General features: G+C 38.0%; 1 protein-coding gene across 1 annotated transcript; it reads left to right on the top strand.

Annotated features, from left to right (window-relative positions):
• Positions 1 to 497: 497 nt before the first annotated feature.
• Positions 498 to 25,623, top strand: LOC148867613 (fumarate hydratase 1, mitochondrial). The gene is made up of 19 exons (XM_088977397.1): positions 498 to 791; positions 964 to 1,164; positions 1,293 to 1,452; positions 1,597 to 1,714; positions 2,965 to 3,114; positions 4,075 to 4,185; positions 4,380 to 4,463; positions 5,504 to 5,602; positions 5,769 to 5,819; positions 5,899 to 5,948; positions 19,251 to 19,332; positions 19,436 to 19,530; positions 19,603 to 19,669; positions 19,803 to 19,853; positions 21,123 to 21,218; positions 23,472 to 23,570; positions 23,659 to 23,688; positions 23,776 to 23,841; positions 25,080 to 25,623. The coding sequence occupies exons 3-19, from the start codon at positions 1,301 to 1,303 to the stop codon at positions 25,164 to 25,166; spliced, it is 1,488 nt and encodes a 495-aa protein (XP_088833523.1). The 5' UTR covers positions 498 to 791; positions 964 to 1,164; positions 1,293 to 1,300; the 3' UTR covers positions 25,167 to 25,623.
• Positions 25,624 to 25,701: the final 78 nt, after the last annotated feature.

Genomic DNA, 25,701 nt, shown 5'->3' with positions numbered 1-25,701 from the left:
TTTTCACATGCGACCAAATCATGATAGTTAATTCTCGTTTTTCAGAGTTACTCTGGTTCCTTTGAATGACTATTTTTTATTTCTATCATTTTTCAGTTTTTTTTTTTTTTTTCATTCACCCATCTCAACGTATGCATTTTTTTCCACACTAATTATTTGGACATGCTATTTTTTGACTACCTGTCACTTTGTTTTATGTAACATGACTGACCTTATTATTTTCTAGAGTTTTTCTTTTAACCTAAATGGTATTTGCTTATATGGTGACATTCTTCTCAATCTTTTTCTTGTTACACATTATTGAATTAAGGTTGTGACATTGATTTATCTCTTGATTTCCAATCATAATTTTATTTTGATTTGCACTCTTATTATTATTATTATTATTATTATTATTATATATATCGGTTTAATACTTTAATTAACCGGAATTTTTAGGTCGCTATCATCGGCTCGTTTCTACTTTTCTTGATCACCCACCCATAGACTCGTAAGTCGTAACCCCACCGTTTATACGAATCATACCCGCCAAGAACGACTATCGACAAACCTTTTTTTCCTTAGAAGGCTAGAACTAGAAGTTGCCAAGTCTGAAGTGTCGGTCGCAGCAGAGTATTCCAACGCAACTCCGACCAGGCGACGCTCAACGGCTGCGCTGGTGGGCATGGGCGTATGGCATGATGAATTGCCTGGCGACTGGCGTTGCGATTCACCGCATCCAGGTCTGACCGAGTCTTCCACACTAACCGGACGATGCTGGACCAATAATGATAAGCCACGTCATCATATAGGTAATTTACGAGTAGAATGTAAACAATTAAACGCATCTAGGTACTCCACTGCCACTTTTGTTAGTGTGTTTGTGTTTCGTATGAAATGAAAGCATTTTAACGGTTCGTCCACCCCAGCACAGAGATGCCTCAACACGAGATCAAAGATTCTAATCTAATGGCTTTTGCGCAGTGTTGCGTTCTGATCAAGCATGAGCACTCGCACTTCTCTAGACATTTTAATCTGAACTCCGAAGCACGTTCTTTCCCCGCGACCTAACATCACTTTTCTGTTCTTTCTTTGCCATCCGTGCCCCCTCTCTATTCCGGCGAGCGTTTACTCACCGCCGGCAAGACCAGCGGTTCCTGCCGGTCTTACAGATATTGCACAGCGGTATTCATATCTCGATTGAATTTACTTTTGCAGTCATTTTTCCAGCATCTTTGGATCTTCAGTTCGGCTTCTCTTCAGCTTACGCTTAATCATACATTTGATACCGGTTACTTATTTGAGCTTTGCAGGACTGGACATGGCGATGCTTACTGCCTCCCGTCGCCTCTCATGTGCATCAACGACGTCGCCATTGGTATGGAATTTGCGTGCCGCTTGGTTGAGGTCATTCTCAACATCGTTCAGGGAGGAGAGAGACACCTTTGGACCGATCCTTGTTCCCTCCGACAAGTTTGTAGTACTTTCTTTCTGTTTTCTGCTATTTAGTTGAGTTGTTTAAAAACATTAGTAACACATCTCCAACAATCTGTATTGATTCTGGTATGCCTTTCTATAACATTAAATCCCAGTTTGGTTGTAATTCTGTACTTCTAGGTTGTGGGGGGCTCAGACTCAGAGGTCATTGCAGAACTTTGATATCGGTGGTGAACGTGAACAAATGCCAGAACCTATCATTCGTGCCTTTGGCATTCTTAAGAAATGCGCAGCCAAGGTTTGGACATTCTTTTCTTGCTTACCTCCGAGGTTCTGACCTTCCTAACTCGTCTATAATGGATATTAGATCCCTAGTTGTCAATCTGGATATTGTTATTGCAATTTGCAGGAATCCACAACCCAATCTGATTCAGCTTATTGGAAAGTTTCTCTAGTCTTCTTTTAAATCCCTCCCCTCATCCTATGGCATTCATCCATTCACCGGATCTTCTACTAAGATAGAAAATGCTCTTTTGATGTGGTACCCTTTAGCCTCAGAGGAGTCCATTTCACCAAGTGGGTCGCTATATTGCAGAAAACCTGTCCCTCCTTATCAGAACCAATACTACCTATCTTGGAAGGCTCTATCTTGCCAAGAGAATTTCCATCAAATCTGAACTGGATCTTCTATGTGAAATGTTGCTTCTGTACCACCCCCCTATTTATTTATTTTTCTGGTGGATCACAAATAAATTTCTGCATGTCTCTTCACATGAAATTCCTTTGCTTTGAAGCCTATTGCACTGCCATAAGTCCATAACAGAACCTTATCATGCAGTATTGTGAATGGTGAAGTTTTATTCTCAAAGATTATATGTTTTGTTACTTTTAGTCTTCCACAACCCCCACATTATCTGGTGCTTAGGCTCAAGTAAAAACATCCCGGCATTATTTGACTAGTTGATTGAGATATTATGTCAGGACTTTGGGCCTTGTTTGTGTTAGCTTAGTCCTGTTTTGACCTTAGCCATGATATTGTCTTAATAATCTTAGAGGCCCTTACCCACTGTTGGTCCTATCTATCTGGGGTCTTGGGAGGGGTAGACTGGGTATGGTCCTAACTTTAGCATTTGTTTTTTGTTTTTTGTTTTGTTTTGTTTTGTTTTGTTTTTTTTTTTGTTTTTTTTTGTTTTTTTTTGTGCACAAAATGGCCACTTTCAGACTCAAACCTGTGTTCTCACACTTGGCAGCTTGAAATTTTATTATTATACCAAGTAATGCCCACTATTTTGTCTTACTGATCTACTAATAAAAAAATATTATTTTGCTGATCTCATTCTTTTCATAGATATTCAACTCAACTAAGCCTTGTCCCAACTATGTGTGGTTGGCTACATGAATCCTGTTTTGCCATTCAATTTTGTCCAGTTTCATATCCATCTACGGGCTCTCAAAATATTTCTCATTACTTCAACCAATGCCCTTTTTAGTCTGTCCCTAGGTCTTTGAGACATGTAATGGTCTAATAGATGGTGTTCCCTTGTGCAGGTGAACATGGAATATGGTCTTGATCCGTCTATTGGGAAGGCAATAATGCAGGCTGCTCAAGAAGTTTCCGAGGGAAAGCTTAATGATCATTTTCCACTTGTCATATGGCAGACAGGAAGTGGGACTCAAAGCAACATGAATGCTAATGAGGTTGGAATTTGTTTTTCATCTTTAAATATTATGAAGTGTTTAGCTAGATTTCTCTATTAATTTTTAGTATACTACAGGTGCTTTATTGGGTTGTAAAAGGCATTTCACTTCTCCTTTGACCAGTGTGGTATGATGGTTGGAATTTGGTGGTTTATAGTAAATCCTAGGTTCTAGGGTTTGATTAAATTGTAGAGTTAAATATGGGATACAGTTAAAGAAATGTGGCTTATAGGAATGTAGTGGTCATGTTGCTCTTGAAAGAAGACCGTTAAAATGCATTACGGGTTTTCCTTTAGTATAAGGTACACTTCTACCTGTTCTGGCTTTTAATGGGTTTTTGCTCATTTACTCTTCTCTTTTGAAAGATGTAATGATAACTTGGGTTTTTGTAAGTTTGTACTAATCCTATATTCCAAGGTTCGACTAAATCAAGATAAATGTGATCTGTTACAAGAATCAGGTCACTTGAAATGAGGCCATGGAAGTTATCTTTCCCCCAAAAGAGAGAAATCATGTTCTAAATGTACTAAAAAAGATTAATCCATTTTCTAGATGCTTATGTTTGATCAATACCATCTAGAAGGGGATAGATTGTCAGTCTAAATGAGTTGACATATAAAAATGTATCTATATGATATTTAAATGTGGCTACATTCTTATCTATCAAAAAGAAATATCCATAAGTATTCTAGTTATACTATGTCCAGTGATAATTCTTTTTTTTTTTTTTTCTGATAGATTCAGTGCTAAGTATTCTAGTTATACTGTATTCAGTCATAATTCCTGTGCAATTTGTTCAATAGATTAATTTCTTGTGAATTCTTCTCATGCAGTTCCAGACTACCTGTTAAAGGACATTTGAGATTTGATTTCCTTAATATTTCAGATTCTAATTGTAACACAGTCGTTTTTCGGATTATATTATATTTGTTGATTTTTTTTTTTCTTTGCATTCTTCAGGTAATTGCAAATAGGGCAGCTGAGATTCTTGGCCACAAACGTGGAGAAAAGCTTGTGCATCCAAATGATCATGTTAATAGATCTCAATCTTCAAATGACACATTTCCAACCGTAAGCCATTTAATCACTTTATAGAGTTTGCATATCTTGTAGATTTGCATGTCTTTCTAATAATATTAGCTTAGTTATCTTATGCCTTAAATACAAATTGTTATTTATCTAGTTGGGCTTGGATTGCAAAAAATTATGGTTTACTGTTACAAGTTACTGAGTACTAATAACAAATTTGCCTTTTACCCTTCCAGGTGATGCATATTGCTGCAGCAGTTGAAATAAATTCAAGATTTATACCGAGCTTGAAACAATTACACACTTCACTAAATTCAAAGGTTGAATAAGATTTAGTTTATCTTTCTGGTTGGAAAATAACAACATCTTATCTCTATACTGTATTTCTTGTAGTTGTCTTGCTAATGTTTCCTTTTGCAAAAACTGGTTACCTATCAGATATCATAACTGTGGGTTATGCATCATGATTCCAACTGTTTGGTTGGGTGGAACTGGAATCCCGTTCCCATTCCTGGTGGAATGGCATTTCCCCGTTTGAGGGAATGGCCATTCCCTCCCCCTCCCTTGGGAATGAAATCTCATTCCTTCTGATTCCAATTTTCATTCCTTTTCCTGCCTGAATGAAACAGACTATGGGAAGTGACCACCCTATTCTGATTCTGGTTCCGAAGGATTTCGATTCTGATTCTGATTCCAACTGCGAACCAAACGGACCCTATATATTTGAACACCACTACATCTACATGTCCATGTGTTACTCGGTGAGCAATGCAATTGTAGGAAGCTTTACACATACATCCTTGTAAAGATAATAAGATATATCCATTATCCAACTGACACAAAAATGCATTATTTTATTTCATACTACTGAGTTTTTAATATTGATGTCCAATCCTGTACAAAGTTTGTAATATTTGAACAGGTGATTTAACTTATTAGTCAGGTTATTGCTGACTTAGAGCATTTAATTCTAAATTCTATTGTTCTGACTTCTGACAATAACTATTTCTAAGAATGTCTGCTTCTGTTTGATTCCACCTATCTTTCAGCTTGAGGTTTATATAATTTGGGGGGGGGGGGTTGTTGAGAGTAAAGGCCTTGGAAGGATATGTAGTAATTCTTGGTCAACTACATAATTACTTATTTACTATTTCTTGTACTAAAATCACAAATCACTTGACATGGATTATGCTAAAAACAAAATAATGATGAGGCCACCCAGTCAAACAATACATTTCAAGGTTCATTTTATTTGTGATACGAGTGTAACATTATCTAGTGTCACTGTCAATTTTCTATGAGGGGCTTAATGCACAACCTTCCATCATTCACATTACTTTTTTTATGTACTATTTACCAGTCTCTCGAATTCAAAGATATCATCAAGATAGGACGCACACACACACAAGATGCAACACCTTTAACTCTTGGACAGGAATTCAGTGGGTATGCTACTCAAGTAAGGCCTTTTCCTTTTCTCTTTCCTCTTTTTCCTTTTCCTCAATCCCCAGTGTTTGTACCCTTTTGTTTATCCTTCTGAAGGATATTTAATCCATATTAAATTCACTTCACAAGCCCGTTAACAATACTAGGAGTTATTAATGGACTTTTAATAAGTGTTGCAGGTAAAATATGGAATTGAAAGAGTCATGTGCACCCTACCCCGTATGTATCAGGTAGGCAAACTCCAATTTGTTGTTCTCTATTGTTTTCTTGGTTTTGAGTTCTTATATTATATTGTTGTCCTCTGGGCAGCTTGCACAAGGTGGTACTGCTGTAGGAACAGGATTGAATACAAAAAAAGGGTATGGTTACCTTAGGGATGAAATATTTCTTATTTTTATTTCTAATTGTATTTCAAAGTTGTTGTGATACCTCCTGATTTCCATGACTGAACTATTATTAACAAAACCTTTTAAAAGTTACTTCAGAAAGAATATTTTGAAGTCAACATGTTTTTTGCATGCACATAACAATATTTTTTTGGCATACTTTTGAGTAGAAACTTAAATAATGTTTTTGAATTACCCAAAATCATTTTAATCTTACTTTCCATCTATGATGAGCAAAAAGTTGAATCAAAAAGTGAAAGATAAGTGTACAATCACCAAATTCTCTGGATTAGGAACAAACCCAGAAAACTGTTACAGGAGGTCCAGGAAGCCACAGCTAAAGAATTGTAACAAAAAATGTCCTCACTCCATAAAGCAAATCCAAATGCCCAAAAGAACCCTTGACAAGTTGGACCTCAAAAAACAGACCATCCTCAACAAAATGCTATTTGACACGTCCTCTTTAAACACAGTATGTATAGACAACCAATTCCTAATAAACCCTATAGCCATATTGATGACCTCAGCTTCAGAAGAAGCTTTGTGTTCAAAAGTTCTGTTATTTCTTTCCAGCGCCCACAGAATTGCCAAAGGGACGGAAGACCAGCAGACTTTCCCTTTCTTAGTCAACCCGGATATGCGCCATTCCTCCAGCAAGGCTTTCACTGATGCAGGCATGCACCAACTTAAATTCAGGGCCTTCAGAAAATAGCTCCAAATTTCTTAAGCAAAATTGCAATGCAGAAACAAGTGTCTGTCTGATCCCTGTTCCACATTACAAAGACAGCATCTCAAGTCATTGCAAATGAAACCTTTCTTTGAGCAAAAAACTTCACCTTCTCCCACCAGAAAGTTGTAAAAAGATTTGACTGAGAACTCTCCTGCCTTATTTCACTTCCATACTCTTGAGTCTTGAGTTTGAAGGTTTAAAGCCTGGTTTTGGAGAGTAGTGAGCAGATTTTCAGCCATCTGGATCTCCCAGTCATTGAAATCCCTTCTAAAGGATGGAGTCCAGTAAATGTTGTTTTCCTCCCTCACATAAGAGTCAGCTATCAGTGCCTCCTTATCAGTAGCCATATTGAACAGATCAGGAAACAGCTCTTTAAGTGTGCCTTCACCAATCCAGGGGTCTAACCAGAATCTAATCCTTCTACCATCTCCAATTTTATATTTGATACATCTTCTGAAAAGTGTAGCAGCTTTACATATTCCTTTCCATAAACCACAGCCAAATGTCGAAGGTGGTGAGCCAGTATTTCCACCCATTCCTATCCAGTCCATATTTTTCTGCTCTTACCTTTCTCCATAGGTTATCTGGCTCAGTAGAAAACCTCCAAATCCAGCTACCCAGTGATGCTAAATTGAAGGTCTTTATATGTCTTATCCCCAAACCACCTTGGGCATGGGGTTTACAAACCTGGTTCCAATTCACAAGGTGATATTTTTGAGAATCTTTCCAACCCATCAACAAAAAGTGTCTCATCTTTTCCAATTTCTCTGCCACCTCTGATGGGATCAGAAAGAGGGCCGTGCAGTAGGTCGGAAGGCTTGCTAACACACTCTTTATTAATGTTACCTTCCCACCTTTAGAGAGATATCTTGCTTTCCAAGTGGACAGTTTTTGATCCATCCTTTCTAAAATTGGATTCCAGATGGCTTAGGATGAACATTTGGCACCGAGATGCAACCCCAAATATTTTGTGGGGAGAGAGCCAACTTTGCAACCCAACAAATCTGCCAATCTCTGAGTATTGGAAACCTCTCCAGCAGCTACCATTTCACTTTTTGTTAGCTTTAGGCCTGATACTATCTCGAACCAGAATAGAAGATGTTTCGGGTTATTAATGATTTGGTCCTCTAAAGCACTGCAGAAAAAGAGTGTCATCTGCATATTGCAGAATGGGAATTTTTGTGCCATTAGTTCTCACTTCTAAACCTTCCAACATCTCTAACTCTACAGCCCTATCGACCATTCTACCAAGACCTTCCATTACTGATAGAAATGGCAGCAGTGACAAGGGATCCCCTTGCCTCAAACCTCTCAAACTGTTGAAGTTACTTCTTGCTGAACCATTAATTAGGACAGAGAATCTTGGAGTAGTTATGCAGACTTTCATCCAACTTCTCCATTAGTGCATTCGCTCCAACAAATAATCCAAAAAAGCCCAGTTGACATGGTCATAAGCCTTTCTCTATGTCTATTTTACAGACCAGTCCACTCCTCCCACTTCTTCTTGAATAAATCAACTCATTGACTATGAGAACAACATCATGAATATGCTTGTTATTAACAAAGGCACCTTGATACTTAGATATCAGTGTATCCATCACCTGTCTTAGTCTGGTAGCCAGAAATTTGGCCAAAATTTTGTGAACACTGCTGATCAAACTGATTGGCCTAAAATCCTTCAGTTCAGCTGCTCCACTCTTCTTAGGAATTAAGGCTATAAAAGTTGCATTCAAACTTCTTTCCAGAGCAACGGACGCATGAAACTCCTCCAGCACCTTCGTCAAGTCAGCTTTAATTAGCTCCCAAAATTTCTTAAAGAATAGCATTGTAAAAACATCCGGACCCAGAGCCTTTTCCCCTTCCATCTCTTCTAAAACCTTCTTTACCTCTTCTCTGAGAAGGATTTCTCTAAGTCCAAGGCTTGCTGCTCTGTGAGAAAGCTGAACACCAATCCATCCAGTTTTGGTCTTCGTTTGCAAGGTTCACTGAAAAGATCTTTGAAGAAACTGACAAATGAGTCTGCTATGTATTTTTCTTGTTCCACAGTTCGTCCACCAACTTCCAGCTTCTTTACTGAGTTAACTCTTCTTCTTGCATTTGCTACCTTGTGAAAGAAAGCTGTTTTTTTATCACCAGCTTTCAGCCACATAGCTCTTGATCTTTGTCTCCATTTGACTTCATTTTGGTACGTTAGCGAGTCAAAAACTTTCTTTGTTGCATTCCTTTTTCTTCTTTCCTCCTCACCCGATAACTTTCCTTCTTCCTTTGCATCAATATCAGCTATTACTTTCAAACATTCTTTTGTTTTTTTCTTCATCCAATCTTGCCCTTTCCTGCTTCCAGGATTTAATTTTTCTTTTCAGCCATTGCAGTTTTTAAAAAAATATATGGCTTGCTGGGCCTGTGAAAGAAGCTTCAGCCCACCACTGCTGAACATTTGTTGCCAGCTCTGCTGATTCCAGCCAACAATTTTCCAGTCTAAAAGGTTGATGATTCTTTTTTAGCCCCCCTGTATCTAATTGGAGAGGAACATGACCAGAAACTGCTCTTGGTAAGGCTTCCTGACTAGAATTGGGGAAAGCTTCTTCCCATTCAGAAGAAATCAGAAACCTGCCCAATCTGACTAGAGAAGGTTCTTCCTGGTTATTAGTCCAAGTATACTTTGCTTCGGAAAGCAGTAAATTTATCAGACCCCATCTCTGAAGCCTCCACCAAAGGTCTAACGTCCTGTTTGCTAGTCTTACCTGCTAACAGCTTTTGTATTAGGTCAAGACCTATTGGGACCGCTGCTTTGAAGTCCGATGGGGTTTTCATTTTTTCTGCTTTTATCTCCGGCCAGATGGTCACTACAAACATCTCCTTCCCAACCACCACATTTACCGTCTGTGGAGGGAGTCCAACCCAACGAGTTTTTAATCTGATGCATTCAAAAGACTCTCTATAAGCTCTAGAGTAGTCCACTTCCAAAAAACCTCTGCAGAGATCTCCTATTTTCTGGGCGACTTCATTACTCCATAGTTGTAGTGGCAATTCGAAGACCCTTACCCAAATGTAACACCCAATGTCTTCCTCCTTCTGCCAAGTTCCGATAGACTCTGTCCAAGGTTCTAAATGGAGTAGGGCTCCTTTAAAGCACCTCACACCAGTGTTACGTATTTTCCGAGCTTCTTCCTTTGAGCGTAGGAAGAACAACCATTTTCACCATCAAGGCGCCTCACATCAACCCCCTACAGACACTTCCACACTTTGGATGTCCGGACTTGGATTTCATCTACCTCAAAACCCTTTCGATTGAAGGTTCCTACCAAACAGATTTATAGGAAGTTCGATCTCTCCTTTATGCTCTCGCCATCTACTTCCAAAAAAAGAGTTGTGGTTTGCCTTCACGCAAACTCCTCCACTTGTCGGCCACTGGAGAAGTTTTGAAAGTCTCCCTTGCCTCTGCATAAGCCTCGGCTTCTGAAAACGTCGAGATCTCTGAAAGTTGTTAGGACATTTCCGGGGTCTCTGGTTGCCATTGGTCAAAATCATTTGTTGGCGTTGGTTGGGAGCACCAATGAAGGAGGGCGCTGGTTGCTGTCGGTCAGCGGCCATGTTGACAGCCATTGGTCAGTGGTCGATGGCCATTGACATTGTGAGCCCATATCCTCTCACCATTACCTGAAGGGAGGAGGTGGACATCTTGGAGTAACTCAAGACTGTTGTTATTGTTATTGTTGATATGTTTATTGTTATTGTTATTGTTGCTGTTACTACTATTATTATTATTATCCTATTATCTTTATCGTCATCATCATCGTCAAGTAGGGAATTTTCTGCATGATCCCACCTGTTTCAGCCCTGTAGAGAAATCTTGTCTGCGTATCTATATGAAAATTAAAAAAAAAGGCTGATAGATGGCACTTCCCTGAACTCCTGTGTGAGCCAAGAATGTAATTTGCGATGAAGTTTCTTTAAACTTACATGAGTTGTGGAAAGCAACTTCAAAAAACCATTGCGTTTTGTTGTCTTATCACCTAACTAGTGGTCATATCGTATGGATGGGTTATGACAAATATATTGTATGCAGTGATGTATACTCTTTGAAGGGCTGAGGATCATACCAGGGGGTCCTCCCATAATTTGATTCTGGTACCATTTCCCAATCTGTGCCTTTTTAGTTAATTACAATAGCGTTGCATAGGAATGTCCTAAATGGGTGAAGTCTCCATGTTCTAACAGTCCATGGATGGGTACACTTTATGTCCATATTTTATAGCAGTAACCTTTCTCCACAGGCTATCAGTTGACAAAAACCTCGGCACCATTTTTCAAGAAGAGAAAGATTTACCTGCCTCAGGTGTCTCAGTTCATTCTCCCTCTGGTTTTGGTGGGCAAATTTGCTTCTAGTAAACCAGATGAAATTTAAATCCATCTGTTTTTATGTTCTTCAGTTTAACAAAATAGCAGTGACAACTAGGTTCCTTTTTACAAAGGCCAAGGTTTCTTCTATAAGGAGATATGCATTTCTCCATTCTGTACAGACTGTAAGTGGTATAGCCTGATGATGTCCAAAAAACATGCCTAGTCTAATGACTCTAATCCATTCACAAGATCAATGTGACTCTAGATCTCTTGTATTAGTTACAAATCAACTACTATTAAGAGGTTGAATGCTTTCTTATACTTTGGACTACTTTAAACCAATGAGCTCTTTGTTACCCGGATACAACAAGAAGAAAGCCATTCGAGATGTCAGATATGGAATTTATAGTAAAACCAGCTTAGCCTAGTAAATTTGATGATAGAAGGAGATTCCAAGGTGGTGGTGGGATGGCTACAAAACCTGGATTCTCTTTCTTGGTACTACAGAGATGAAATTAAAAATTTAAATGGTATATGAGGGACATGAATGTAAGAGTACACTAGGTCAGAAGATCAGAAAATTCTTTGGCTGATTGTCTTGCTGAACAAGGGACAAACAGGCATATTTTGTATTGGGCTCGGCTGTAATTTGCTTTTAATCTGTTTATTTTGTTCTAAATTTGGGGGAAGTCGCAACTCTCGCCTCCTCAAAGGGATGCTTGTACTGTTTTAACTCTTGATCTCAATAAAGTATTAATCATTTATAAAAAAATACAGTAAAAATTTAAGTATGCAATGTGATATGATACCCTTGCAAAGGTATCCAGGTAGTATGGGCATACGGTTAAAGATTGTAGTGTTGGTTATTGTTTGTCTCTCTCTCTCTCACACGCACAATATAAACACACACTTGTGGCACAGCCTGAAGTGGTATGCTTGATTTTGTGTGGCTAGTGTAGTGCTTATATGGACTTACGGATGATCCTGAAAAATAAAAAAGCTGAGATATATGGGATTTGTGTCATTAGCATTCATAAAAAGGCCATTAGCCAATGTTGGTCCCAGTTATCTGGGGTCTTGGGAGGGGTAGACTGGGTACGGTCCTAATTCCTAAACTTGGTTTTTTTTTTGTTTGCACAAAATGATCACCCTTAGACTTGACCCACGTTCTCAAGCTTGCCTATCTGAGGTTTTACCATTACACCAAGTAAAAGCCCCTATGCCATTAGCATGAATACTAAGCAAATTCTACAATATATCATGTATATGCTCTTATGATTTTATCAAACTTTCCCACTAAAAAAGCAAATGAGGAATAAAATGAATAAGTGCAACATTGTAATTGTATTGTAAATTGTAGAGGGTTTGAAGCGAATTGTATATTGTGAATTGTATCATAAATCATAAGATCTTTTTTTTATTAATATTTCTAAAAATTTACAAAACGTAAAAATTACTAGAAATTTTCAAAAAATAGAAAGATGTCTTTGCACCAACTTTAGCCTATATACATCATATGGCTATGTACTAATGGAAATTATTTTATCTCTATAGTAAAACAAAGTACAATAACCATTTTTATTGTTCTAGAGTTAGAAAAAAATAACATATCCAATATCTAGTGCTTGCTAAAAAATTAAAGATATTGGTGATTAAGGCATAGGAGTTTTATGTGATAGGTGAAAACCACTTAGATGAAAGGAATTCCATAAAATAGTTGTAAGGCCAGTTATGTTGTATGGAATAGTGTTGGGCAGTCAAGAAACAACATGTCCAGAAAATGGGTGTAGCTGAAATGCGTATGCTGAGATGGATGAGTAGAAAAACTAGAAAAGATAGAATCAGAAATGAAGTCACTTGAAGGAACTTAGAGTAGCTCCTATATGTGATAAAATGAGAGAAAGTAGGCTAAGATGGTTTGGTCATGTGCATAGAGGGCCATCGACAGCACCGGGGTTATACACTGGCTACAAACTTTGGAACTATTCAAATGCTTCACCTTTGATGATATTCGGAGGAATTGGCCTTTACTGGCTTCTAGTTCATTGCAGGAGGTTAAAGCAAGGATGGTTTGGACACATCCCATTGAAGGATTTCTGAAGCTAAACTTCGATGGGAGTAGTCAAGGCAACCCAGGCCCAGCTGGAATGGGAGGGGCCATCAGAGGCAAGGAAGGAAACTTAAGAGCACTCTTTGGCCTTTACTGGCTTCTAGTTCATTGCAGAGGTTAAAGCAAGGATGGTTTGGACACCTCCCATTGAAGGATTTCTGAAGCTAAACTTCGATGGGAGTACTCAAGGCAACCCAGGCCCAGCTGGAATAGGAGGGACCATCAGAGACAAGGAAGGAAACTTAAGAGCACTCTTTTCAGGACTGGTGGGGAATGGAGACTCCTTAAGGCAGAACTGTACGCAGCCCTACAAGGCGTCCTGATTGCAAGAGAGTTAGGATTTGAGAATTTGGTGATAGAAGGGGACTCCAAGGTGGTGGTGGGTTGGCTAAAAACCAGATTCAGTGATTTGGTGTTACAGAAATGAAATGAAGAAATTCAAAAGGATAACTCAGCAGATAAATTTAACTATACAATTGGTGGAAAGGGAGGCTAATGCTTTTGCTGATTCTCTAGCTAAGCAAGGAGTAACTAGGATCAGTTGTACTGGGCCCACTTGTAAATTTGTTGTTTCTGTATTAATGAGTGAGGCTGCACCTCACGCCTCCTACTGGGATGCTTGTAACAGGCTCTTTATCCTTCGCTTCTAATGAATTCTAATGAATTTTATCTATCAAAAGAGTTGAAGGAGCTTCTAGAAGGGCAAGGGGTAGATCAAAAGGGACATGGCAAGAAGTAAGTGCCAATAATTTAACAATGGATATGGAACAGATCAGACTGGCAAAACAGGATTCATGTAGCCGACCCTTATAGTTGGGATAAAGTTTGGATGATGATGATGATGACGATTAAGCCATAGGGAACACTAAGACAAAGGATTTAAACAAAGAGGAAATACATGCAACAATGGAGTAATTCAAGAACCATTGTGTCATCTTCGTGTAAACAAGAACTGAATAAGCTAAGACAACAATCATAACTCATAACTTTAATATCTAGTGCTTTCTCAAACATTAAAGATATTGACAATTGAGGCATAGGGAACTATGATACAGGAATTCAACAGAGAAAATGTATGTATGTAACAATAGAATAATTCACGAACCATTATGTCATCTTCCTGTAAACAAGAACTGGTTTTTGGATAAACTAAGACATGTGTTAGAATGTTAGAGTGATGTTCGGCTGATAAGAGTTCTTATTAGCCCATTCTTATGTTTAACTTATCTTGTAACTGGGCCTGTGTTAATGGGCCTAATCCTGTTTAATGATTTAAGTTATTTGGGTGTCCCATCGCTAATCAAGGGCATCCCAGTAATTTCTTGTACCTTGTACTATATTCATCTATAAATAAAGGACTGGTCGACTGGCTAGTACAGTTCGACATTCTCTTCAATTCTGTGGTTCTCTTCTCTTCTTTGCTACTTCGAGTATAGCTCTTCAGATTACATGGTATCAGAGCATTAGCTCCTTCCTGGTTTCAGCAAGCGCACTCTCTTCTCTTGCTGTCTTTTCATCTTCTCTCTTCCTTTTCTGGGTTGCTACAGTAAAGACCTAGGAGTGTAAGAGAGTAAAGCAAGTTCGAACCTAGGGTTTCTCTTGGTTGTAGGACTCAAGGGAAGTAAGACCCAGAAGTATATGTCCTACTAGATTATCTCCAGCAAATAGTAGCTATTGGGCTACTAAGAGAGGTCTGTATAGGACAGACCTAGTTGAGGACTGATTTCAGCAGTCCTAGCACTAACCGAAAGGGGGAGAGCTTCCTCTACAGTTGCAGCTTCGTGCTCTAGCAAGACTTGCGCAGAACAAGTGGTAAAGACTTAGCCTTCTCTACAGTTGCAGCTTCGTGCCCCAGCAAAACTTGCACAGAACTATGGTAACTTCAGTTACAGATTTTCTTCAGGTCGGTTATCACTCTTACTTTGTGAACTTCAGTTACTGCACTGCACATTTACTTCAGGTCGCAGAACAAGCCCTAACTGAAGTAACTTCAGTTACTAGCATCGTGAACCGGTTCAGTTACAGCCCCTTACTTGCTACTTCGGCCAGTCCTAAACAGCACTGCACAGTACCCGAACTGTGAACACTTCTACCAGCACTGTGAACACTGTGACCACTTCGGCCAGTCCTAAACAGAACCACCTACAGCACTGTGAAGAACTCTTGAACTGAAGTCAGGATGTCCTCACTATCCGGTGAGGTTTCCTCTAGAGATAACAGACTTGTTACAAGGTCCTCAAACCTGGAAAACCCTAATCTACACAGCTTGCAGATTACAAGTGTGCTGCTAGATGAGTATAACTTCAAAGAGTGGTTTGTCTCAACAATGCTGTTCATTACCTCTCATGAGCTCACAGGCTATTTGGATGGAGACAAGAAACAACCAGAAATTGGCAGTCCTGAATACACCGTGTGGCGCAAGGAAAATGCCACAGTCATGTCTTGGTTGTTGGCCTCTATGACTCCTAGGGTGGCCAGAACTGTTCATCACTTCCCCACAGTTGCTAAAATTTGGGAGAAAGTATCTAAGACATATGGCCAGAAAAAGAACAATGCTAGAATCTATAGGCTGAACCAAGACATTGCAGCCCTAAGGCAAGGAGACATGTCCGTGGCAACCTACTTTGCAACACTGGACGGCCTCTGGAAAGAGCTTGACCACCATTTGATTTTGGATTGGGAAAATGCTAATGATGAGGGGAAAGGCACTGTTGGGTGCAAGTGGGTATTCACAATAAAGCACAGGGAAGATGGGTCAATTGAGAGGTACAAGGCCAGACTTGTGGCAAAGGGATTTACACAAAAGGAAGGAATTGACTACAAGGAAACCTTTGCCCCAGTAGCAAAGCTCAACACAATCAGGGTTCTACTGTCACTAGCAGCAAAATTCTCTTGGGAACTTCATTAGCTGGATGTGAAGAATGCCTTCCTAAATGGTGATCTTCATGAAGAGGCATTCATGGAACCCCCACCTGGATATGATGTTGGAAAGAAGGTATGTAAACTAAGGAAAGCATTATATGGTTTGAAGCAATCTCCCCGGGCATGGTTTAAGAGACTTTGTTTGGCCATGAAGAAAGTAGGGTACACTCAGAGCAGTGCAGATCATACATTGTTTACAAGGGGATAGGATGACAAACTTACAACATTCATTGTGTATGTGGATGATATGGTGATTACTGGAAATGATGTGAAAGAGATGAAGAGGCTGAAGGAGTTCTTAGCTTCAGAATTTGAGATCAAAGACCTAGGAAATCTGAGATACTTTCTTGGAATCGAAGTTGCTAGATCAAGAGAAGGAATCTACATATGTCAAAGAAAGTATGTGCTAGATCTCCTAGAGGAAACAGACATGATGGGGTGTAGGCCAACAGACACTCCAATAGAACCAAGCCATGGATTACAAGAATCAGTGGGTGAGGAATACTGTGATAAGGAAAGGTACCAAAAGTTGGTAGGAAAACTGATATACTTATCCCTTACTCGGCCAGACATTGCCTATGCAGTGCATGTTATCAGTCAATTCATGCACTCACAAAAGACCCCTCATATGAGAGCAGTGGAAAGAATCCTTAGATACTTGAAGACTTGCCCAGGGAAAGGAATTCTATTCAGAAAAAACAGTAGACTTGAAATTGAAGCCTACACTGATGCTAATTGGGCTGGGTCTGTTGGAGACAAAAAATCAACCTCAGGTTACTGTACATTCTTGGGAGGAAACCTAGTCACATGGTGCAGTAAGAAGCAGAATGTTGTGGCTAGATCAAGTGCAGAAGCAGAATACCGGACTATGGCACATGGGGTTGCTGAACTCTTATGGCTCAAGACTCTCCTTAATGAGCTTGGTATTAAGACTGAGGGTCATCTCAAACTGTATTGTGATAATAAAGCTTCTATCAACATTGCCAACAATCCTGTGCAGCATGACAGGACACAACATATTGAAATTGATCGACACTTTGTCAGAGAGAGAATTATTTCAGGAGAACTCTGTGTGCCTTATACTCCATCAGAGATGCAGATTGCAGATGTATTAACTAAAGGGCTGGCATCAACAAAGTTCAGGGACATACTTGGCAAGCTAAACATGATTGATATCCATGCTTAGCTTGAGGGGGAGTGTTAGAATGTTAGAGTGATGTTTGGCTGATAAGAGTTCTTATTAGCCCATTCTTATGTTTAACTTATCTTGTAACTGGGCCTGTGTTAATGGGCCTAATCCTGTTTAATGATTTAAGTTCTCTGGGTGTCCCATCACTAATCAGGGGCATCCCAGTAATTTCTTGTACCTTGTACTATATTCATCTATAAGTAAAGGACTGGTCGACTGGCTAGTATAGTTCGACATTCTCTTCAGTTCTGTGGTTCTCTTCTCTTCTTTGCTACTTCGAGTATAGCTCTTCAGATTACAACATGTATATAAGAACTAAATGATTCAAACAACCACACTGTTATGTCATATTCATGTTGCAGAGTCATTTTAATATTTGAGACTGAGAACAATACTATACCATCTGAAAGCAAAACATTTTTGGCAATCTCAATATTGATTGAGAATGATCTTTACCTTTTGGCTTCTGACATTAAAAGAAGTCGACAAGAAGTATAAGAATCTATTGGAGAACATTTTGTAATATACTAAGATAACAAAAAATAAGAGTCAATTTGCACAACTAAAGATTCATCAACACTAACCATACTGAGATAAGCCAAAAAATTACTATAAAGTTCCTTTTTAGAACAAAAATCTAACTATATAAAAAGTGCAATATTCTGTTACATAAACCATGGCATAAAGAATAAGAAAAATATGGGGGACCCTTGTTTACAAATTAGAAAAGTAGAGGACAAATGTGGGGTGGATCCTCTTCTTTCATGTCACATAAAAGTTTTTACTCCCTAATGAATTTCACATATTGAAACAGAGAGGAAAATGGGGATGAACCCCTGATTTCATAGCATAAAAGAAAGAGACAAGGTTGGGGCGAAGTCCCTGTTTTCCCTAACACAAAAGGAAGAGAAGAAGATGGGGCATGCTCCCTGTTTTCAAAGCATAAAAGAAGCTTAAAAATTCAACCTACCTATTTGGCTACATGCATACCCCTCACCAAATTAAAAGAAAGTTCCAAGCAAGGACTAAAATATCTTTTACTCTTTAAAACATTATTCATATTAAATTGCCCGATTCGGCTTCTAATCATGATTTATGCTAATAAATTGTACAGTAATTCCAAAAAATGATTTGATCTTGCTATTTGAATCTTTTATCTGCGATTCAATTTAAACCCCAAATAATACGAATTTGAAATCATGGTTAGTCCTTTATGGTGGACTTTAACTGGAGCATTTTTCTGTCAACCTATTCATTGGAAGCCAGAGAAAAGCTCAACAATTCCCCCACCCCTTTCCTAATGATGGGTAAAATTTGTAGTTAAGCTGAGTCCAACCTGACATTTAGCATGGATTCTTGTTGAGCTACTTATCATTTTCTTCCTTTTTCACCATTTTAACTTGATTCCACAAGTTCACCTCTTTGCATTTTCTGCAAGTGTTTTCCATGATTGAAATATTAACTTATTTTGTGGATAATGTTATTTACAATGTTGAGCCTTTAGAAGGTGTAGGTTCTCCAAATTTTGTAGGCAACTCTGAAAAAGTGCATGTTCCTTGTGGCCAGGTTATTTATCGTACCATTATTCTTTTGGAAGGGAGATTGGAAAGCTATTTTAGTGCACGTTTGGGAGGGCTAAGCTGTACATTCAGCTAAGCTGGTTCAACTGCTTTGAGACGCTCCGGATAATCTATCTAAAGAGGCTGAAGCAAACAACCAAAAAATAACTGACTACAGCCAATTAGGGCTCTCCGGATTTTTCACCTAACATAGCATAGCTGTCCATGTAGGGCCCACCTTGGAAAGCCAGAAACCACTGTGCTTAGCCCTTCCAAACAAGCACTGAAATACATATAAAAACTTGTTTGCACACAGTCTTCTCTTAGATATTACTTTCAAATGAAATCTCATCTGGTCTTGTGATTTGATTTTGCTTTTTTTTTGTCTTTTCATTTGTCAAATATGTGTATTTTATTTCAGGTTTGATGCAAAAATTGCTGCATCAGTAGCCGAGGAAACTAACCTACCATTTGTTACAGCTGAAAACAAATTTGAAGCTCTGGTTAATTTCTCAACTTAATTATTATTATTGTTGTTGTTGTTGTTGTTATTTACCTTTCACGATAAAATTGTTTTGCATGCTCAAAATTTTCATGCTCTACCAGGCTGCACATGATGCTTTTGTTGAAACTAGTGGAGCCCTAAACACGATTTCTGCTTCTCTTATGAAGATTGCAAATGATATACGCTTATTAGGAAGGTACGTGTATTATGAATAATCTTTTACTTATTTGGTATTATCCTTGGAAAATTTATGGTGCTTTTTTTTCAGTGGTCCACGTTGTGGCCTTGGAGAACTTATTCTTCCTGAAAATGAGCCTGGCAGCAGTATCATGCCTGTAAAATCCTTTTCTTGTCCCATACTTCATTTTTCTCCTGTTTTTCTTCTTTAAGAATATGTATTTGTAAATTTTGGTGTTGAGATTATTATTCTTCTACTTTATAATTGAAGGCTGAGTTGTTCTGTTTCAGGGGAAGGTTAATCCTACTCAGTGTGAGGCTCTCACGATGGTTTGTGCTCAGGTAAACCTATAAGCTTTTACAATCCCATTTTTTTTCCTAATCAGATCTTACATTCTTATTCATGCTGGACATTGTAACATATGAACAAATCATTATTAAACAGTTGCTGATATTGAACATAATTATCCCTTGCTCAAACCATGCTAGTTTATTTTTATTTTTTGTTTTATAGGAAATGGTTACTTTCATTGAAGATAATTAAAACACAAATGCAACCGTCAACCACCCAAGTACAAAGGTGCTGACCCCATTGATACAATTTTGAATTACAATACTACCCAAAACAAGTCTAAAAGTTCCTTGCTTTGCCAACATATCAGCTAACCCATTAGCCGACCTTCTAACCCACTTGAAGGAGGCTCTTATCTCCCTTGCTAGCCAATTTATTTCCCTCACAAACTGTCTATAGACCCAGACTCCCAAACTTTGTGACTGCTTCCACCCAATTACTAGCTTAGAATCCCCTTCTACCTCAACTTGATAAAGACCTATCTGCTTAGCCAACCTTAAACCTTGAAGTAGAGTCAAAACCTGTGCTATCAGTGAATCTCCCACTCCTAATTGATCAAAAAAAATCTCCCACTCCTATTGGTCCAGAGAACATAGCAATTAGCCCTGCCGTCTTCATTCCTAAGAACATCACCTATTCCAGACGGGCCCAGGTTGCCTAAAGAGGTCCATCAAAGTTCAGCTTTCCGCTTTGCAAAGGAGTCTTCCATACATCCTGAGATCTGGCTTTCAAAGAAGCAGAATTTGCCACTGCACTCCATTACTTGTAAATGCCTGGCATACCTGTGTCAAACATGATACAGGCATTAGATACCATATGGACACAGTATGCTTTCTGGCTTCAACACTTTAAAATATGTTGATGGTATATTTTGACAAATCATCCTACAACAACTCTGTACATCATAAGTTTAATTAAATTTGGCAAGATATAAGTCTTTAGAAATGATACTAGATTTAACCAACTAGATATAAGTATATAACAGCATAATATAAACGTATCAAATTGGATACAAAACCCATATCTGTGTCCTTGATCCTACAAAATGAAGTGTACTATCCATGATTACATTTTCTATATCCATGTCATGTAGATTGTTATTTATAACATATTTACTGCTGGTTAAAGAAAGACACTTGGAGTTTGTAATATTATCTCTATAGAATATTTTCCTTTGATTGTTTTAATAGATTGCTGATTTGCTAACAGAACTCATTTCTTTGCTTAACCTAGCTAATTGATGTCTTGGCACTTTGCAGGTTATGGGAAACCATGTGGCAATTACAGTTGGTGGGTCAAATGGCCATTTTGAACTGAATGTATTCAAGCCACTGATTGCTAGTGGCCTTCTGCGTGTATGTCTTTCTGGTGCACTGCTATTTTTACTTGAGAAGAGATTGTACATATTGAACAATTCAAAGGTGCTTTAGTGTTTAGGAAGTTCTATCTGTTTAGGTTTGAAGCACCATGGTGTTTATTACCTCATTAATTGTCAACATGAAAAACATCCAAATGATGTCTGATAGCTCCCTTTGGCACCCTAAAACAATATTTAAAAATACGGAGGCATGAGGCAGGATGCCAGAATCTTTTGATTGGTGAAGCTTAAGGCTCATGGTTTACTGGTTTTTAAGGAACAAATCAGCTAATCTGAGGAAAAGTTTAGTAACTTGCAGAGTACATTTTTATGTAGGAAGAGCGATTTCCGTCTTACAAAATTGTTTAATAGCTATTTTGCTGATAAAAAAAATTGTTTAATAGCTATTAAGATTTCTAAATGTTAAAAAAAATACCTCAACTGGGTTTAAACATGTTAAAGCATGGATGCCAGCAAATGTGTATACATCATTTACATGCATAACACAGAAAAGACATCTCAAGGTTTGAGGAATGTGTTTTATAGTATAGGTGTTAGCGTTGTAAGCTTTTAACTGTCCAGAAACTTAAATAGTTAAAAATGATGATTTTATTTTTTCTGGCTTTTCACCATGTAAAATATCATTTTTTAAAACCAAACATGTTCTGACCACCCTAATTTACCAGTTTATTATATGTTTTTTGTAATGATATTCAGACTTGTGTTTCCAAAACATGCTAGCATTTTGTTTTTCAATTATCCTAGAATATTTAATGACAATTTTGTCCAAGAGGATGAGTTGCTTAGAAGGTTTACTGCTTTGATTTTCTCTTGGACTTTTGTGTTAGAAATCCTTTTGGGGACATTTTTCCTCATCCTTTGGTTTGAGGGATTTATTTTATGCTTAAATGAATGTCTGGTGCCCTTGCTAGCAGCTTCTGTGTAGTGCGTACGGCTGCTCATAGTATTTGAAGCTTCTCTATTGTATTTTTGGGCTTTTTTTATTAATTAAATACATTTCCTTTAGAGCTGTAAAGTGGGTTGTGCTGTCCATGGGCCACCACGACATGGGCAGTCCCGTGGCTTGGCCCATACCCCTGGGCTGTGCCAGGCTTGGGTTTTGAGGCCCTCAGGTTGGCATGGTACGATCCTCATAGTGGCCTGACATGACCCATATATATATATATATATAGTCTATGTATAACTGTATACATATATATATACAATAATTATATAATAATATATTAAAGTATATATGTGTGTGTAAGTTTTTGTTCTCAATTTTATTATACTATTTTGTTCCAATTTTATTGTAACTTTTTTCAATTTCATTTTATTATTTCTTATATAAACAGTTGTATACGTCAAAATTCATATATAAATAAAAGTTTAAGATATTTTTTTAATGTGCTGCCCACATCCCAGCCCAGCACAGGCTTGATTGGGCTTGTGCTGTAGGCTGTGCTGGGCTTCCCTTTTAAGGGGTTCCAGGCCAGGCAGGCACGACCTGCTACATTACAGGCAAACCACATCACACCTCTAATTTCCTTTTCTCAAATAAAATATAAAATTTTCACTAAATAGGAAAAAAGTTATAATCTGATTGTAGATTTCACCATACAACAAAGTAAAACATACACCCAATAGAAGAACAAAATAGACTCTCAAAAATTGTCGACTATATCCACAGATAACCACAATATATCCCTGCTACCGTCTTTAGTAAGCTCTTTAAATTCTGGATTAGCTAAAGGCCAATTGATGATCAATGAAAAAATGTTGGCAACAATGCTTGGCAACATTTTTGCTTTTTTACCACCTGAAACAATTAGACAAAGGGAAAAGATCTCCATCAGTTCTGGTTCGGCAAGACAGAAAAACTTGTAGATGTCTGTCCATATGTTGAATTTTAACATTATAAACCTATAGAACAACTTTATGGAAGATTATTTGTGTTACCTGAATAACATTTTGCAGAAAAAAATGACATCCCATTCATACATTTACTGTTCATTTATGCCAAATAAGCAATGGGAGAATGAAGAATGTAACATTGATGTGTCCTTCAAGAATTGATATGGTTATGGAGTTGAGCATGGAGACTTTGCATTTAAGATGGCCCATGTAAAACTACTTCATGCTTATTACACAAAATATACATGTTCAGAAGTTGAAAGCTTCTAGATTTGAAATGATCCAAAGTTAAAATGCTATATAAAGCAAGTAAGCATTGTAAATTCTCCATTTGCAGTCACTGAGGTTGCTTGGGGATGCATCTACTTCCTTTGAGAAAAAATGTGTTAGGGGGATACAAGCCAATCGTGAAAGGATTTCAAAGTTACTACATGAGGTATATGTTAAATAATAGTGTCATTATTTTGAATGGAAAGTACAGTAACTGATTGGAATGCTCTGGCATGATTTTATTGGTCTTGCAGTCCCTAATGCTTGTTACTGCTTTGAACCCTGTAAGTTTGCTCACCTTTTTATACCACCCTATTTTTACCTGTAAGCATGTTGTATTCCTTTTTACGCTGACTTTCCTCATCTTCCAGAAAATTGGATATGACAATGCTGCTGCAGTTGCCAAGAAGGCACACAAAGAGGGAACTACTCTGAAGGTGATAACTTATTACCATGTGATGTTGGGATTTTGACATTTAGAATGTGTTTCGTTTGATAGAAATAAGAGAGAAACAGAAGGTTGAAGGAAAGTTCTTAATGAAATTTGTGCTATTCCTTAAGACCTTTCCCCATTTCTCTCTTATTTTCTATCAAACCAAACATAACCTTAGTGTGCTCTGATCTTATAACTGACTAGGTTCTCTGTTATTGAAATGGTGAGAATTAACTGTCCTATGATTATGTAATCTGTTATGCAAACCCCTTCTCTTTTCTAGCTTTTAAATCATTACTATTTCCCAAATATTTCAAGTATTTAAAAAATTATGTATCTAACAGCAAAACTATTTGCTTTTTGTGTAAATCACTATCCTGTGAAGATCCTTATCAGTGGGATTAGAGGTGTATCTAGTGGAAGTAGAGAAAGAACAATATGATTAACAATAGATGAATTTCAGGATCCATCTTGAGCCAAGAAGAGTGCTAAAGCTTGCTGACAGAAAGAACTGAATAGTTGTGGTCAAATGGGGCCTTATCTTTTGATGAAACCTAGACTTGTTGGATGGTTACCATTCACCTACCAATGGTTTCAAGTAGTGTTCCCTATCAGAATTTAACTAGTTTCATATTAGACATGCTCAACTGATTATGAGTGAGTTGTTTCATGAGCTATGCTTTTAGAAGGTAAATCATTTTCTTCCATTTGTAATTTGAACATTACAAACATTCATATTAAAATTTGTTTGGCACAATAGTAAAAGAGGGATTATTGCTTTCTTAAATGGTAAAATCTTGTGGCTGACAAGCAAGAGAACATTAAGTTTGAACAGCAGCTTCTTTGTGCAAAAACAACAACAACAAACTTTAGGTCCATATCCAAGTCATCCCTCCCAAGGCCCCAGCCCCAAGGTGGCTGGAACCAACATTTGCTAATGGGCCAATGGCCCTTTTTGGTACAATAGTAGAAGGTTGCTATTACCAACCCTCATGCAAGTATGAATGAATTAACAGAAATTCACTGTTATCATACTTTTAGCAAAATTGTTTTCAGTAATTTAAACAGGATTGTGTATTTACCAAAATGCTCCAACCTGCCTTTATTTACTTTTAACCAAAGTTGCATATAATATGTCTTAGGTCGGTTTTCCCTTCTGGGCAAATGGGTTGCATCTCTTGATGTCATCTTTATTATTTCAGTTGTCAGTAAATATCAATCTCAAAAATTCTTATTTTGCAGGATTCTGCAATGAAACTTGGAGTGCTTACTTCTGAAGAATTTGACAAGCTTGTGGTACCCGGAAAGATGATTGGCCCCTCTGACTGACCTTAGAAAGATGTAGGTGCTCTTATGAACTGAACAATTCCTGAACTTCAGAGCCAATTACCCCGAAGTTCTATTCTTGCACAACCTCCCATCTCCAATTGTTGGTTGGATGGGGGTGGATATGAAGTGCTTAGAGATAATAAGGTTGTAACATTGATGTATCATGTACGATAAATAACTTGTTTTTTGGTGGTTGATTTTTGGCTCATGCAACCTGTCCTAAGCAGTCGCATTAGGTTAACAAGGAGACCTCTCTTCCCCCTTTTAGAGTAAACAGCAATTTGGAGGTAAATACACCTGTAGGCTATGGAGAGGGTGAGGGGCCCAAGAAGTCTGGAATTGTGGATGACATTTCCAGAAAGGCTCTCTGAAATAAATAATTTGTTGTGAAAGTAAAGAACCAGTTTTATACTTGTATTATTCGTTAAAAGGAGAAATGCACATTTCTTCCCCTTTCCTTTCTGCAGTACATTACAATTACAACTGAAATACAACAATTCTATTAAGAACACATTGCTCCCATCTATTGGGCTGT

This window comes from Nelumbo lutea, chromosome 3, assembly GCF_056320005.1.
Source record: "Nelumbo lutea isolate HS-2025 chromosome 3, American lotus-T2T, whole genome shotgun sequence".
NCBI classification, from domain to species: Eukaryota; Viridiplantae; Streptophyta; class Magnoliopsida; order Proteales; family Nelumbonaceae; genus Nelumbo; species Nelumbo lutea.
The sequence above is the reverse complement of the archived record's forward strand: the minus strand, read 5'-3'. Positions and strand labels throughout refer to the sequence as shown.

Excerpts from the sequence above, each read along its gene's own strand:
- LOC148867613 (XM_088977397.1), top strand. The coding sequence starts at position 1,301 with ATGGCGATGCTTACTGCCTCCCGTCGCCTCTCATGTGCATCAACGACG. Across the intron at positions 5,603-5,768 it reads TCAGTGGGTATGCTACTCAA|GTAAAATATGGAATTGAAAG; the intron begins GTAAGGCCTTTT and ends TAAGTGTTGCAG. Across the intron at positions 23,842-25,079 it reads AAGAGGGAACTACTCTGAAG|GATTCTGCAATGAAACTTGG; the intron begins GTGATAACTTAT and ends CTTATTTTGCAG.